Source organism: Pristis pectinata, chromosome 4, assembly GCF_009764475.1.
Source record: "Pristis pectinata isolate sPriPec2 chromosome 4, sPriPec2.1.pri, whole genome shotgun sequence".
Classification (NCBI taxonomy): domain Eukaryota; kingdom Metazoa; phylum Chordata; class Chondrichthyes; order Rhinopristiformes; family Pristidae; genus Pristis; species Pristis pectinata.
Window position 1 is genome coordinate 46,906,195 of NC_067408.1, and position 13,800 is coordinate 46,919,994.

General features: G+C 41.1%; 1 protein-coding gene across 2 annotated transcripts in view; it reads right to left on the reverse strand.

The window, feature by feature from the left end:
- LOC127569875 (semaphorin-4C-like) overlaps positions 1–13,800 on the reverse strand; it is a 51,828-nt gene that overhangs the window by 31,323 nt on the left and 6,705 nt on the right. For both annotated transcript variants that reach the window (XM_052014864.1, XM_052014862.1), the window contains exons 2-3: positions 12,611–12,768; positions 2,086–2,145 (exon numbers count right to left, since the gene is read on the reverse strand). In XM_052014864.1, coding sequence (XP_051870824.1) covers positions 2,086–2,145; positions 12,611–12,768 — 218 coding nt within the window. The remainder of the gene's footprint in view (positions 1–2,085; positions 2,146–12,610; positions 12,769–13,800) is intronic.

The following is a 13,800-nucleotide window of genomic DNA, read 5'->3' on the forward strand; positions in this document are numbered from 1 at the left end:
GGTAGCATTGTGTGGGGGACCCTATCATGCACCATAGAACTATTTATCCCTCTATCCCACCCACTCCCACCTATGCTGACCCTCCCTCTCCATTCCCACCCATCCCATCGCCCTTCTCAGAAATTCGATCTGGATTCTTTGGAGCTTAGAAGAATGAGGGATTATCTTATTGAAAAGATCCTGAGGTAGGATGAGAAGGTAGATGCTGAGATGATTTCACTAACAGGAGAACCTCGAACGAGGAGACGTAATTACAAGATAAGGAGGCGATCATTTAAATTCAAGGCGTGTACGAACTACTTCTCTCAGAGGTGGTGAATCCTTGGCATTCTCTACCCCAGAGCATTGTGGAGGCTGGATCGTTGGTGGTATTTAAGAAAATGAAGTCGATAAATTGTTGAGAGATCAGGGAAACAAGGGCATTGGGAAATGGTCACAGAAGCGGAGACAAGGCCTGGAGCAGCTCAACCGTGATGATGTCGAATGGCACGAGGGGTCGAGTGGCCTCCTCCTCCTCCTATTTTCTTGTGTTCTTATGCCTGTTCAGCCAGCAGCTTGTGAATGAGGTTGCAACCGCCCCTTCTGTGGTCAGCAGCCAGCTGTGAAGGACAGGCCAGCTTCTACCGCTTACGAATGCAGAAAGTCACGATTGTGATTTCTTGAAGCTAGGATGTCCCACGGCTGTTTTGATGATCTTCTGACTCGGCATTGGGCCTAGACACTGCACCAGGCCCAAAAACAGGGGAAAGCCAATTTCTTGGCAAATAGGCTTTTCTCGGCTTTGTGATTTTCTTTCCTGTATCACCTTTACGGTGAAACTGAAAATGGGAACCCTGGATGGACTGGTGGTTTTAGAAATCATTCAGCTTAAAGTAGTTGACTTAGCCTTTAAATCCAACATCCTATTTCCCTCATTTATTGCTGCATCACAGCAAATTAATGTGTTACGTTCCAAATGCACTCCCTCTCTCAAATTGTTTCCAATTTTCTTCAGAGTTATTTCCCCCCCCCCCCCCCCCCCCCCCCCCCCATCATCTCTGCTGGTCTTAATTTTCTTATTTCTCCATTTTTCTTCTGATTTTCATTTTTTTTTAAACCCCCCTTTTCCTGTTATATTTTAGTTTACAATTTCTTCAGGCCCCAAATCTTCCAGATTAGAGAGATCAGGATGGCCCAGCAGTGCAGCAGATGGTGCTCCTGCCTCCTAACACCAGCAACCCGGCTTCAATCCTGACCTCCAGTGCTGAGTCTATGGTGTTTGCTCATTCTCCTTGTGACCGCATGGGTTTCTCCTAGGTGCTCCGACTTCCTCCAACATCCCACAGACAAGCGAGTGGTGGATTAACTGCCCCTATTGTAGAGGAGTTGTAGAATCTGGGGGAAGTTGAGGGGAATGTGGGAAGAATAAAAACATGCTTAGTGTAGGATAAGTGTAAATGGGGCTCTTGATGGTCTGTGCAGATTTGATGGGCTGAAGGGCCTGTTTCTGCACTGCATGATTCTTTTAGAAAGGGCGACCCAGTAGCACAGCTAGAAGAGCCAGCAGCAGCAGAGACCTAGCTTCAATCCTGACCTCCAGTGCAGTCTGTGTGGTGGCTGCATGTTCTCCCTTTGACCACATGGGTTTCTTCCAGGTGCTCTAGTTTCTTACCACATCCCAATAATGTGCAGGTTTGAGGGTCAGTTGGCTTCAGTAAATTGCCTCTATTGTGTAGCTGAGTGGTAGAATCTGGGGGTGGGGGAAGGAGTTGGTGAGAAAGTGGGGAAAATAAAACAAGGGGATTAGTGTAAACAGGTGGTTGATGGTTAAATGGACTCGGTGTGCTGAAGGGCCAGTTTATGTGCTTTATGATTCTGTAACTTAATCCAAATTAAAATAAAGGTTCATTCCCCTTTTTTAAACCAGTCCCCTTCCTCCTCCTACCTAACAGCAGAGCAACAGCGTTAAGACAACTGGAAGAGCAAGAAGTAAAAAAAAGATACTCCACATGAACTCTGCTTGAATTCAATTTCTATTGCATTTTCTGGGGGTGGTTGCAGGGCAGGAGAAAACATTAAACTTTACCACTGTATGCAAATACATACCCTTGTCTTGCCGATTGCAGTGCAGTCCGCCCTCTCCTTTTCTGAAACTTCCCACGTGATCTGTCACAGAAACAGACCCCTGTAAATTGGGGGATGCAAAGAATGCAGCAAGCAAATAAAGAATATAATTGTCAGCGTGATCTCTGCTATTTATCCCTGACCTTAAAGACCCAATTTAGGCCACAGTGGAAATGACTGAGCTGCAGAGCCACATTAAAGTGAAATCAAACTGTTACTGCAGTTGACTGATAATTCACAAGTAGATGTTTGGGTATTTACATTTCAAACTAATATTGCTCAAGGACAGACGGACAGTGCTGGAAAGTCATTGACAAGGATGAGAAGAGTAATGGATATTGCCACTGGGAACTTGTAGAATTTATGGGCACCTACCATTCACCTCGTAAACAGTTGCTCACAAATATTTTGCAGGTTTTAGGGCAAAGTGTTGTTCTGATCCATTGATCCACCCATCACAAGAAATCTATAGCATGTGAGCAGGAAAGAAACCATGTGATTGCTCAACCAAACACATTACAGAATTCTCACTGAGACTTTCACACAGAGGATGGTGGGTATATGGAACAGGCTGACAGATGAAGTGGTAGAAGCAAGTACCATTACACCATTTAAAAGACATTTGGACAGGTACATGGATAGGAATGGTCTAGCGAGATATGGGTCAAATGCAGGCAAATGGGACTAGCCAAGGAAGACGCCTTGGTCAGCATGGACCAGTTGGGCCAAAGGGCCTGGTTTCATGTTGTGTAACTCTATAACATGTCCAGTCCAAACAAAGATGCATAAAAGGGGAGCTACATATTAGATTTAAATCATATATGGAAAGTGGAATTAAAAACATTTAGTTTCATCCTTTTATACCATCAGTACCCACCTGACCCCTGCTGTCCAGAAATAAATACAGAAAATGCTGCAAACACTCAGCAGGTCAGGCAGCATCAGTGCTAGAGGAACAGAGTTAACCTTTCAGGTCCAAGACCCCACAGCAGAACTGGGAAAGGGATTCTCCAGCAGAAGACACCAGTTTGATGAGAATGATCAGGAGCTAACGAACTACAAACCACATTTAAAGGGGGGAAAAGAAGCAGACCTACCAGCACCTGAAGGCTGAGGTTTAACAAAAAAAGCCATGACCTAAGGAACAGATGGTGGATGGAAAGAGAACAGCAAATCACTGATAACAAGCAGTGCTGTCAAAACCATCTATGGCTCAAACACTCATGGGTCCTCACCGACTTGTGGGAATCCCTGCTCCCTGGCTACTCAAAGTATAGAAGGAACAACTGGGGAGGGTCTGAGCATCTCAAGTCTACAACAGGAGCTCACAGAAGTGCAAGCAGTGGAAAGAGCACACAATGTATCTAACAACCCAGCTATCTGTTCTGACAAGCTTCATCTGCCCCACCTGTAGTAGAGTCTATGGATCCCATAGATGGCTCAGAAGCCATGGGGTAAGAGCCAATTATCCTCAATCCCAGGGCACTGCCTAAAGAGATGGTAGGATAAGGCAGGACACATGTTTGGCAGTAGATGTCTTGTGTTTCACATAATTGACTACAAAAATACATTGCACTGCAGAGTCAGCGTCTGAGGTGTTACAGAATGGAGGTGTTGAATATAATGTCATAATCTATTTAATGTATTATAGTTCCCAATGATTTCTATTAAAATATACATATACAAAGTCAGTGAACAGTTCTGTCTCATGGTGCTCAAAAGGAGTAAGATAGGTTGATGCCAATGTTATGCTAAGCTTCATCCGGAGGGTCAAAATGACTTGTCAATGAAATCTATGATTCAGCCCAGTGAATGAGAGGACAACATTCCCATTGTTTGGGCAAAGAATATTGTCAATTCCCTCTATAGCCTTTTTAGCTTAGGAGTTGGGTTAGTACACATACTTGAATCATATTAACTTCCAAGTAACAGGTCTGAAGCACTTCCTAATGTGGTGGTCAAATCTGTACACTACGTGCTCCCACAGCCAAATTTCAATGACTATTCACCTATGTATTTGTTATGAGAAGAGTAGCATTCCAACACAGAGAAATGAATCTCTTTACTGGTAAAATACAAGGTGGGTCAGGTCACATGTTACTGCTGCTCTCTGGTTAGCAATACATTTTATTAATTCCACTCGTACTAATGATAAATATTAATGGGGCTGTGTCACTGTGTCCTGGAAGGTATCAGGTTACCCAGTTCAGCAATGACCACAAGATTAATATCAGTAAATGGAATGCTGAGCTATGAATCAGTACTGTGAAGATTTAGTAAATTAAAATTTTATAGTAGCTTTGAAAATTACGTTGGGATTTCTCAACAGAAGAATAGTATTCAAGGGTATAACCATAAAGTTGAAATATTGCAAATTACCTACAAATTCACTGTTTTGAATGCTCCATTGTTAGAAAGAGCATTAGGTTATGCCAGGATTATTATTAATTATAAAGAGACTGGAGAAACTGGGAATAATGCTATTGGACCAGAATGCCAAGAGGGATTTATCAGAGGATATGAAAATTATGCACCATGTTAATAGTGTAAATGGTGACAGATTGTTTTCTCTGCCTGTGAAGTCAGGAATGGAGGTTGTCAGTTTAAAATTTTCTCTGGGCAGAGAGAAGATAAATACCTTTAGACAGCGATTGTATGGAGACTGAAATGCATTGCCAGAGGGAAAGTGATTTAGCTAGACACCACTGTATGAGCCCACCAGCACTCAAAAGGAGCATTATGTAACTAGAGTCTGTACATCAGGAGCACACAGAAACCCAGCATTAACAGCAGAAGGAATGCGCTACTTCAAACTACCCACCCATACAGTCAGGATGGAAGGATTCAGAATAATCAAACACTGATGATATAAGCATTTGCTTGCATGACAGAAAATGGTCACTGAGTGGATAGTTTGGATGGAGTTGTCTTTCTTTCTGAAACAGCATCTCCATAGATTGGGGCAACTATTTGACACATTGAAGTTAGCCTGAATTTCACTTAGTCCCCAACAATATCAGTAAAGCTCAGTTTCTATTTTTTTTTCATTCTGCAGCTGACAATTACTCAGAGCTCATCTATAAGTAATTCTCAGGCTTCAGAACCATGGTACAAAAAGGCACTCTGTTTGAATTTTGCCTTCAGGGAACTGTGTTTTGATCCAGCTGCCTCTGATAAGACAAAAGTCTTCTATCTCTACCAAAGTGGCATATTGCGGATGCTGGAATTCTGGGGAAAGAAAGATAAGCATGCTAGAAATATTTTACAAGTCTGGCAACATCTGTGGAGAGAGAAACAAACTTGTTTCAGGCTGATGAATTTCGAAAGACCTACAAAAAAGTTAAATCTGTAATATATGTATGGTTCTTTGTCTGATGGCATCAGTACCAAGAATATAATGAATCATATAGAGAAATGGAGAACTCCTACAACCAGTGCATGCTTGTTTCACAATCTAACTATTCAGCACATACAGTAAGTTATATGTCAATGTCACACATTAATGTACTCTGCTTTCCTTTTTTTGAAAAAGCGATTCAAAAATTTATATTATTTACAGATTTAACCTATTCATAGGTTTTCTATGGGTGTTTGACTTTCTCATGAGAACAGGTTTCTGTTATATCCTTTTGTTAAATTTTTAAATTTTATTTACAGAGTGGTAACAGGCCCTTCCGGCCCAACGAGTCCACGCCGCCCATTTTAAACCCAAATTAACCTACCCATATGTCTTTGCAATGTGGGAGGAAACTGGAGCACCCGGAGGAAACCCACGCAGACACGGGAGAACGTACAAACTCCTTACAGAGGGCAACGGGAATCGAACCCCGATCGCTGGCGCTGTAATAGTGTCGCGCTAACCGCTACGCTACCGTGCCGCCGTCAAAGATGGTTTCATTTCTTGACTCAATTCAGTATGATCTTGTGATGTTTCTTCCACAATCTCCTCAGTGTCACCACTAGTATAGATTCATGATCACATAACTCTTCAATATTCACCTGTAGTTCTCTTGCAGAACTTAAGTGAATTACATGTAGATATACAATTTGCTCTCCTATTTCCAGGATATCCATCTCTGAATCTCACACTTTCAATATCACTTCATGGAATCTTTTCCCAATATCAAGTTTGCAAGGTGGGGTTAACAAACAAACCCTATCAAGTGTTTGGGTCATAATTTCATTTCTACCTCAACTGCTTCTCTTCCAACATTCCCTTAAGATTTGGCTGAGCTAAATTAAAATGTGTTTCAAGTTGTGTGCTTTAGTAACTTTGCAGGAGTGTAATCCGTTAAGGAACTAGCAGCATTCAGTACAAGTTTAGCCACAAAGTTTCGAATTGACTTTAAATTCAAGCACTCTTACAAAGACTTATTTCGTCAGTACCTCTTTAACAATTTTCACGTCTCTCCACTCCACCATTTGTCATTGGATGATATGGTGAAACAAGTATGTGCTTAATACCATTTTGTCTCATAAGTCATTCAAACAAATGAACAAAACTATGAGCTATTATCCAAGACCAGTTCTTCTGGTTAGCCATTACATGAGAAAATGGATTTCCATTCACTCATTGCTTTACTGTTTTACAGGACCCAAAACATTTCACCTCAATACATTTTGAGTGACTATGAATACCAAGAGGTTTCAAAATTATCCCTTTTCCACAATAAACAATGTGCGCTCTTTGGAAAGATCTTGCTGGCCATTCCCACCTCTTAACATGCCCTCTATGGCTTGGCTCTACAATCTTGACAAACAGTATAGTTGCCTACTAGCAAGATCATTGTTGAAACCAGAGCAATAAACAAAGCTTCTGGCCCTGGTCGTTGTGCACAGAATGCCAGAATATTCAGTGTAAAACTCTCCCAAAATCGATCTTCTTAACACACCACATGACAAAGTTGTGTACCCACTTAACATAACCTTGTTCCATTAACAACCTATTTCAGTCACGTCTTCATGTGGATCATTGATTCAGACAATTCTTTTAAAGTTTCTCATATTCTTGCTCGAGAATATCTTTGTCTTCTCAGCTATCTCCACTACTGTAACTTGAAAATCTACACTTCTTAATACAAAGATCATCCTTCCACTGCCTCTTGCTGAATCTAATGCATTTTTCAGTTTCTTCAATAACTGTTGTAATGACGTCAGTCCTGTGGCAAGATCTTGCAAAAGTATAGGACGGTACTGTACCATGTGTAGGAACACTCAGTGCTCTGCTGTGGTTCGGGTTTCCTTGCTTTCACAATTTCTTCCACTTTAATAATAATCAGAAAATGTTGGAAATGCTCAATGGCTCAGTGGCACACGTGGAGAGAGGAACAGAGTTAATGCTTCAGGCCAATGAACTGCCTGACCTGCTGAGAGTTTCCAACATTTGTCTTTATTTCAAATTTCCAACATCTGCAGCTTTTAGATTTTCCTTTAACTATCAATGTTGAGGTTGATTAGCATAATCAGCTACAATTACAGTTGAGTTTATTTGTGACCATTGTAACCAACTAAACATTTCATCTGGTCTAACATCTTCAATATTTCACCTCAGTACACTACTGTATACTTCATCTGTCACACCTGGCTGAACTGACCTAGACCTGAACTGGCCTTGCTCATAATTGGTAAGTGTGCTGCGTCAGTGCTCTGACTGTTAAACTGTACTTTGCCTTGAAGTCACTCCATATTCGAGCAACACCAGTGGAGGCACATATTGCATGCGAGCCCAGTTCTCAATTGTTCTTACTGGCTTCAATACTGTGTAGACTTCTGTGTGGCTTTTTACTGTAAAACTTCCTTAAGGTTAAGAAATCACATTACTGAAATTGCTTTGGCTAACTATCCTGATTTTACACTTGGACGCTGAGGATGTGTTCATTTCTCTGACAATTAAAACATTTTGCCATTTTACATCAACATGCGTACAGTGGCTTTCATTCCTCTGTTGCAGTCTTGTCTGCATTCTCCAGAACTCCAGCTATCACTCCTGCTCTGTGACCATAAGCAGCCGTTGTATTTGTACCTTGCAGTAGATAAAGTTCTTCAGCATTCTTCAATGCTATTTTCATAGACGTCACAGCTTTGCGTACAAGATCAAATGTCAGATTCCCTGTGATTAATAACTTTGACTGAATTCACTCTTTGATTAAACCACCAACTCATCACACTGAGCATGGTCCAAAAAGTTTCAGTGTGCCAAAACCTTCCACAAGACTATATAATAGTTGATGGCCTCATCTAGATTCTAACATGCAACTCCACACAAATTTCCGAGGGTTTAGGGTTGCTAGGACCCTGTAAATTTTGCACCACTCCACTAACACATCTTCTGCTTTCCATGGCATTTGAAGATCTGCTGAAGTACTGTATACTTCAGAACCTATTTCCTTTAACAGAATGACTTCTGTGCACCATTGTGTAGGGCTGTTTCATACAGGTGTATTCTTACCATATCAATATCAATTTCCACTGTGTTATTTGCTATGAAAGAGATTTCCACGTGTTCTATTTTTGTACTGAAAGACTCATGCAGTTGATCATATACTCCAAGGCTTCCAATGTAACCAGCTCAAGTCCGAGCAGGCAATTTGTCCACTTCTCCTTCTGATATCATTGCCCTCAGAGCTGATGACATCACACCAGAATGCAAGTAGATTCCTACTTCCTTCTATTCATTTTGTTTAATGATTGCATCCTGTGATTCATCCAACTACACCTTTCTTAATGTGATTCCCACAGCAATTGGACCCATTGAAAGTTCTCTCATCCCAGTACACACACCCCTGAAGTTGCTTCACCAGCTGCATTGCATCCTTGCTCTTCTCCATAAGAAGTACGTTAGTCCTCACGCAAAGTAATCATCCAGCAACCTCTCAAGCAGTGCTACTCCTGCTTCTCATGGCGATGTCGGCCAGTATTCTTTTCTGCGCCCATGTTTGCTGGTTCTTGGCTAGGATTAGCCGCAGTTCTGCTCACTAACACTGCTGGTGCCTCATTCAGCTGCTGTTGTCACCAAATCTGTCAGCTCATTCTTACGTTTTCTTTAAGCAAACTCTGTTCGCCAGATTCTCACCACTAATATCTACGAGGATTTGTTTTGTAATGCTGAGTGAAGAATTTACAGAGTGTTTTCAGGAGTGCTTCTTGGAACAGCACAGTCTGGATCCAAACAGACAGCAGGTTATACTAAGAATGGAGATATGAGAGAGTGCAGATGCTGGAATCCAGAGTTTTAGAGGAAAACCTCTTTGTAGTGGTTTTGAAGAAACAGCAGTGTTTGTTACAGCAGGTTATACTAAACCTAGTATTGTGTAATGAGACAGAATTAATGATCTCTCATGAAGGCATCCCAAGCTAGCAGTGATCGTAATATGATTGAATTTAATGTTCAGTTTGGGGGAAGAGAAGAATGGGACCAAACCTAGCATCTTAAAATTATTATTAGTGCATGGAAGCAGAGCTATACATACACTACACCAAGGAGGAAAAATTCCAAGTGGGGGCTTGGTGTGACCCAATACCCATGGTTAACTAACCACATCAAGGATGGTGTCAAACTAAAACAAACGCATACTGCATGATTGCAGAAAGATGAGTGGAAGATCAGAAGATTGGGCAGAATTTAAAAGTCAGAAAAAAAATGACTACAAGATTAATGAGGTAAAAACTAGAGTATGAGCAAGCCAGAAATATAAAAACAGAAAGCAAGAGTCTCCACAGATATTGTGAAAAAGAGAGAGAGTCAGGGGATCTAGTAATCAAAGACAAGGAGATAGCAGTTGAATTAGAGACTTCTGCATTAGTTTTCACTTGAGAAAATATAAGCAATGTTACAGAAATAGCTCTAAATTAGGAATTGGAAAGTAGGGAGGATTCAGGAAAGTTACAATCACCAGGCAAGTGATACTGAGCAAATTGTTGGGGTTCTGAGCTGACAGAGCTCTAGTCCTAATACACCTGCCCTCAGGTATTGAAAGGAGTGACTAGTGAGATAGTTAATGTGGTCATTTTTATTTTCCAAAATTCCTTAGATGTCATGGTAGAAAATTTTAATGTAATCAGGCAAACTCAACTCGATTTTTAGAAAGGGAAATCACGTTTAATCAATTTATTGGTGTTCTTTAAAGAATTAACATGCACTATGGACAAATGTGCAAGTCAACGTTTTGGGTTGAGACCTTGCATTAGGACATGATGAATCCTGATGCAGAGCCTTGACCCTAAACATTGACCTACACCTTTTGCCTCCATGGATGCTGCTTAAACACAGTTCTTCCAGCACTTTCTCCCCTCCCCCCCCCCCCCGATTCCAATATCTGTGGTCTCTTTGTCTCCATTTGATAAGGTGTTGAAACAAAGGTTATTGTGGAAAACAAACACTCATGATGCAGAAGGTAACATTTTGTGTGGATAGATGATTAGCTGGCTAACTGGAAACAAAAAGGTGGAATAAACAGGCATTTTGCTGGTCGGTAAAATGACTCACTTTCTTTTTTTATGTTTCTGGCATGGCACAGAGATTGGTGCTGGGACCTCAATATCTTACAATTTACAGAAATGACTTGAACGCCCCAGAGGTATGGTTGAGGAACTGGTTGGTGACACAAAGATAGTTAGGAAAGCAAGCTGTGAAGAGGATACAAAGGAGAGCACAAAGTGACATGGATAGGTTAAGTCAGTGGGCAAAGATTTGAAAACTGGAGTATATTGTGAGAAAATGTGAAGGTGTCCATTTTGGCAGGGAAAATTTAAAAAAAAAGCTTTTATCTAGATGGTGAGAGATTGCAGAATTCTGAGATGCAGAGGGATCCGAGTGCCTTGGTAAATGATTCATAAACGCTGGGATGCAGGTACAGCAAGTATTAAAGCTTACAGAATGTTAATGTTTACTGCCTGGGGAATTGAATACAATTGCAAGAAGATTATGTGTCAGTTATATAGGTCACTGGTGAGACCACATCTGGAGTACCGTAAAGTATTGGTGTTTTTTATGAAAGGATGTAATGTTTTGCAAGTTGCTCAAAGAGCTTTCCTAGACTGATACCTGCAACATGCATATTGTCTAATGAGTAAAAGCTAGTCAGGTTAGCTTGTATCTGCTGGAACTCACAAGAGAGAGTTTCCAGGATCTGGGTGTTGCCAGCAAGGTCAGCATTCATTGTCCATTCCTAATTGCCTCTGAGGGGCTTGTAACAGTCAATCACATGGGATGGGTCTGGAGCCACATGTCAGCCAAACCAAGTAAGGTTGACAGATTTATTTTCACCTGAAGGCCGTAAGTAAATCAGATGAGTTGCTGCCGTATTTGTGCTTACCATTTCTAATATCTTTCTTTTTTACATTCCAGTTTATTAACTGAACCTAAATTTGGTCGCTGCCCCTTTTGGATAGGAACTCCAGTCTCTAGATTGTTCGTCCAAGCCTCTGCATAACTAGTCACTAAGAGACATGGATAACCATTTGGACACATGAACATATTTTATTTATCCACTCTCTATCAATGTGCAGATACATCATACATACACACCACACATTTCCACACACCATGGTAAGATTTCAAGTGTATACTGATACAAAGGAAGAAAACAGGAAAGGACAAAAGGGAAGGATTGTAATAAAGTGAAAAAACAGAGTTAAACAATGAAAGGGATGATAGTGCAAGACCAAACAGAACGGTAATTGGTTAAGCAAAAAAAAGTATAGACCTAAAGGAGGTATAATTAGGTGTAGCAGAACATTCATTAGCACCCTCAGTCCCCAAAACTATGTTATGGTCTGAAAAATTGTAAAGTTTAGTGTTGTCTTGAAGGTTGTAATTCATCAACCTGAAATATTAACTATTTCCCTCTTTAGAGATGCTGCTTGATCTGCTGAGTATTTCTAGCATTTTCTCTTTTTTAGTTTCAGGCTTCTAGCACTCATAGTATTTTACTTTTGTGCAAACTGTAACCATCATAGCATAAAGGGAAAATAGATAAGGTAAGATTCAATCCACTTGAGACTGCTATTTTATATGCTTCAGCACTCAGTGTCTTGGTCAAAGCTGGAGGCTCACCCACCTGATTATCTTTCTTCAAGTTATCAAATTCAAGTGATATCTGCATCTAAAATCAGTCAGACATTTACTGATCTCACAAACAACTAGAAGTCCCACAGGGATGGAACCCACTCTAAAATAGTGGATACAACCACAGTAGTGTAGCGGTTAGCGTAATGCTATTACAGCACCAGCGACCCAGATTCAATTCCGGCTGCTACCTGTAAGGAGTTTGTATGTTCTCCCTGTGTCTGCAAGGGTTTCCTCTGGCTGCCTCCCAGTTTCCTCCCGCATTCCAAAGATGTACAGGTTAGGACGTTATGGGCATACTATGTTGTCGCCGGAAGTGTGGCGACACTTGCGGGCTGCCCCCAGAACACTCTATGCAAAAGATGTATTTCACTGTGTATTTCGATGTACATGTAACTAATAAAAAATCTTATCTTATAAAGATAGTCGCTGTTTACTCACCGCTGCCTTAACCTCTTGGGTCACTCTAGTAAGACTGAGTGCAAACAAGGTGCCCCTGGCTCCCACGTACAGAGTGTTCTCCCTCTTTCCCAGCAAGAATGTCCTGTAGTCAGACACACCCTTTTGGGAGAAGCGCTGGATAATGGGTGCGTGGAGATCTGCAATACAAGAAAGGAAGCTTTTGAGAACAACGCCGTTGCTGTTCTAGTTTAGAGTTCAGCTGCTGCTGGTGAAACTATCAGTCACTATGATGCTGGTGCACTAAACTCTGGCTCTAAAAGGTATATACACGACTTATGGAAACCAGGGTTCCCAACAGAGGAAAAAGCAGTGAAAATCTCTTAAATGTGAAACAAATGAAGAACACTAATGCAACAGAACTTTGAATGCAAACAAGCAGACATCTGGCCACCCACACTGAAACCATGTTAGCTGTATGTACATTTCCTCTGTACAACATCAAGAGGAACATTTGTGGGTCAACAATCGCAGAATGTCTGTGCATAGTTACAGACATGTAAAGTTCCGTTTCAGACCAGGTGCAGAAACCCATGAAAAATGTATTCCTTTTAACAAACTGGACTCAATAGCAGTAATCAGTAGAATCTACGCATATTTGGCCATGCTGGCAAAGGATACATTTTGACTTCACATACTAAAACATCTCTCTTATTAAAACCATATCCCTATGGATGAATATTATTGGTACAAAAGTTCAAGTAAAAGCAGTCTGCCTATGTAATCCCTGAACATGTGTCTTTTATACTTTAGACAACACCAAAATGCCAAGGTCTCACATACATGATACAAGGCTAGGTTGAAATTGAATTTTTGCCCACATCTTTTATGCATCACGTGACACTAGGAAGGTTTTAACAAGCAACATGTAGTGGAAAGTCATTTTACTTTGGATGCAAATCAAGTCTGCAACAGTCCATCTGAAACACATTTGCAACAAGGAGGATAACCGGACAGTTATTAATGATCTGGCTGGGAGGTGCAGCACACTGAACGGTCTGAGGAGATTGGATGGGAATCTAATCCAGACAAAGCAAAGTTCTCATCTCCAATGGGAGTCCTGGAAAAACAGACAGTTCAAACTCCAGTTTAAACTTTAAATCCAATGCAAAAGGGAGACCCTGTGGGAGTGGGTGGGTCAGTCAATCAGAACACCAGTCCCTCAAGAACCC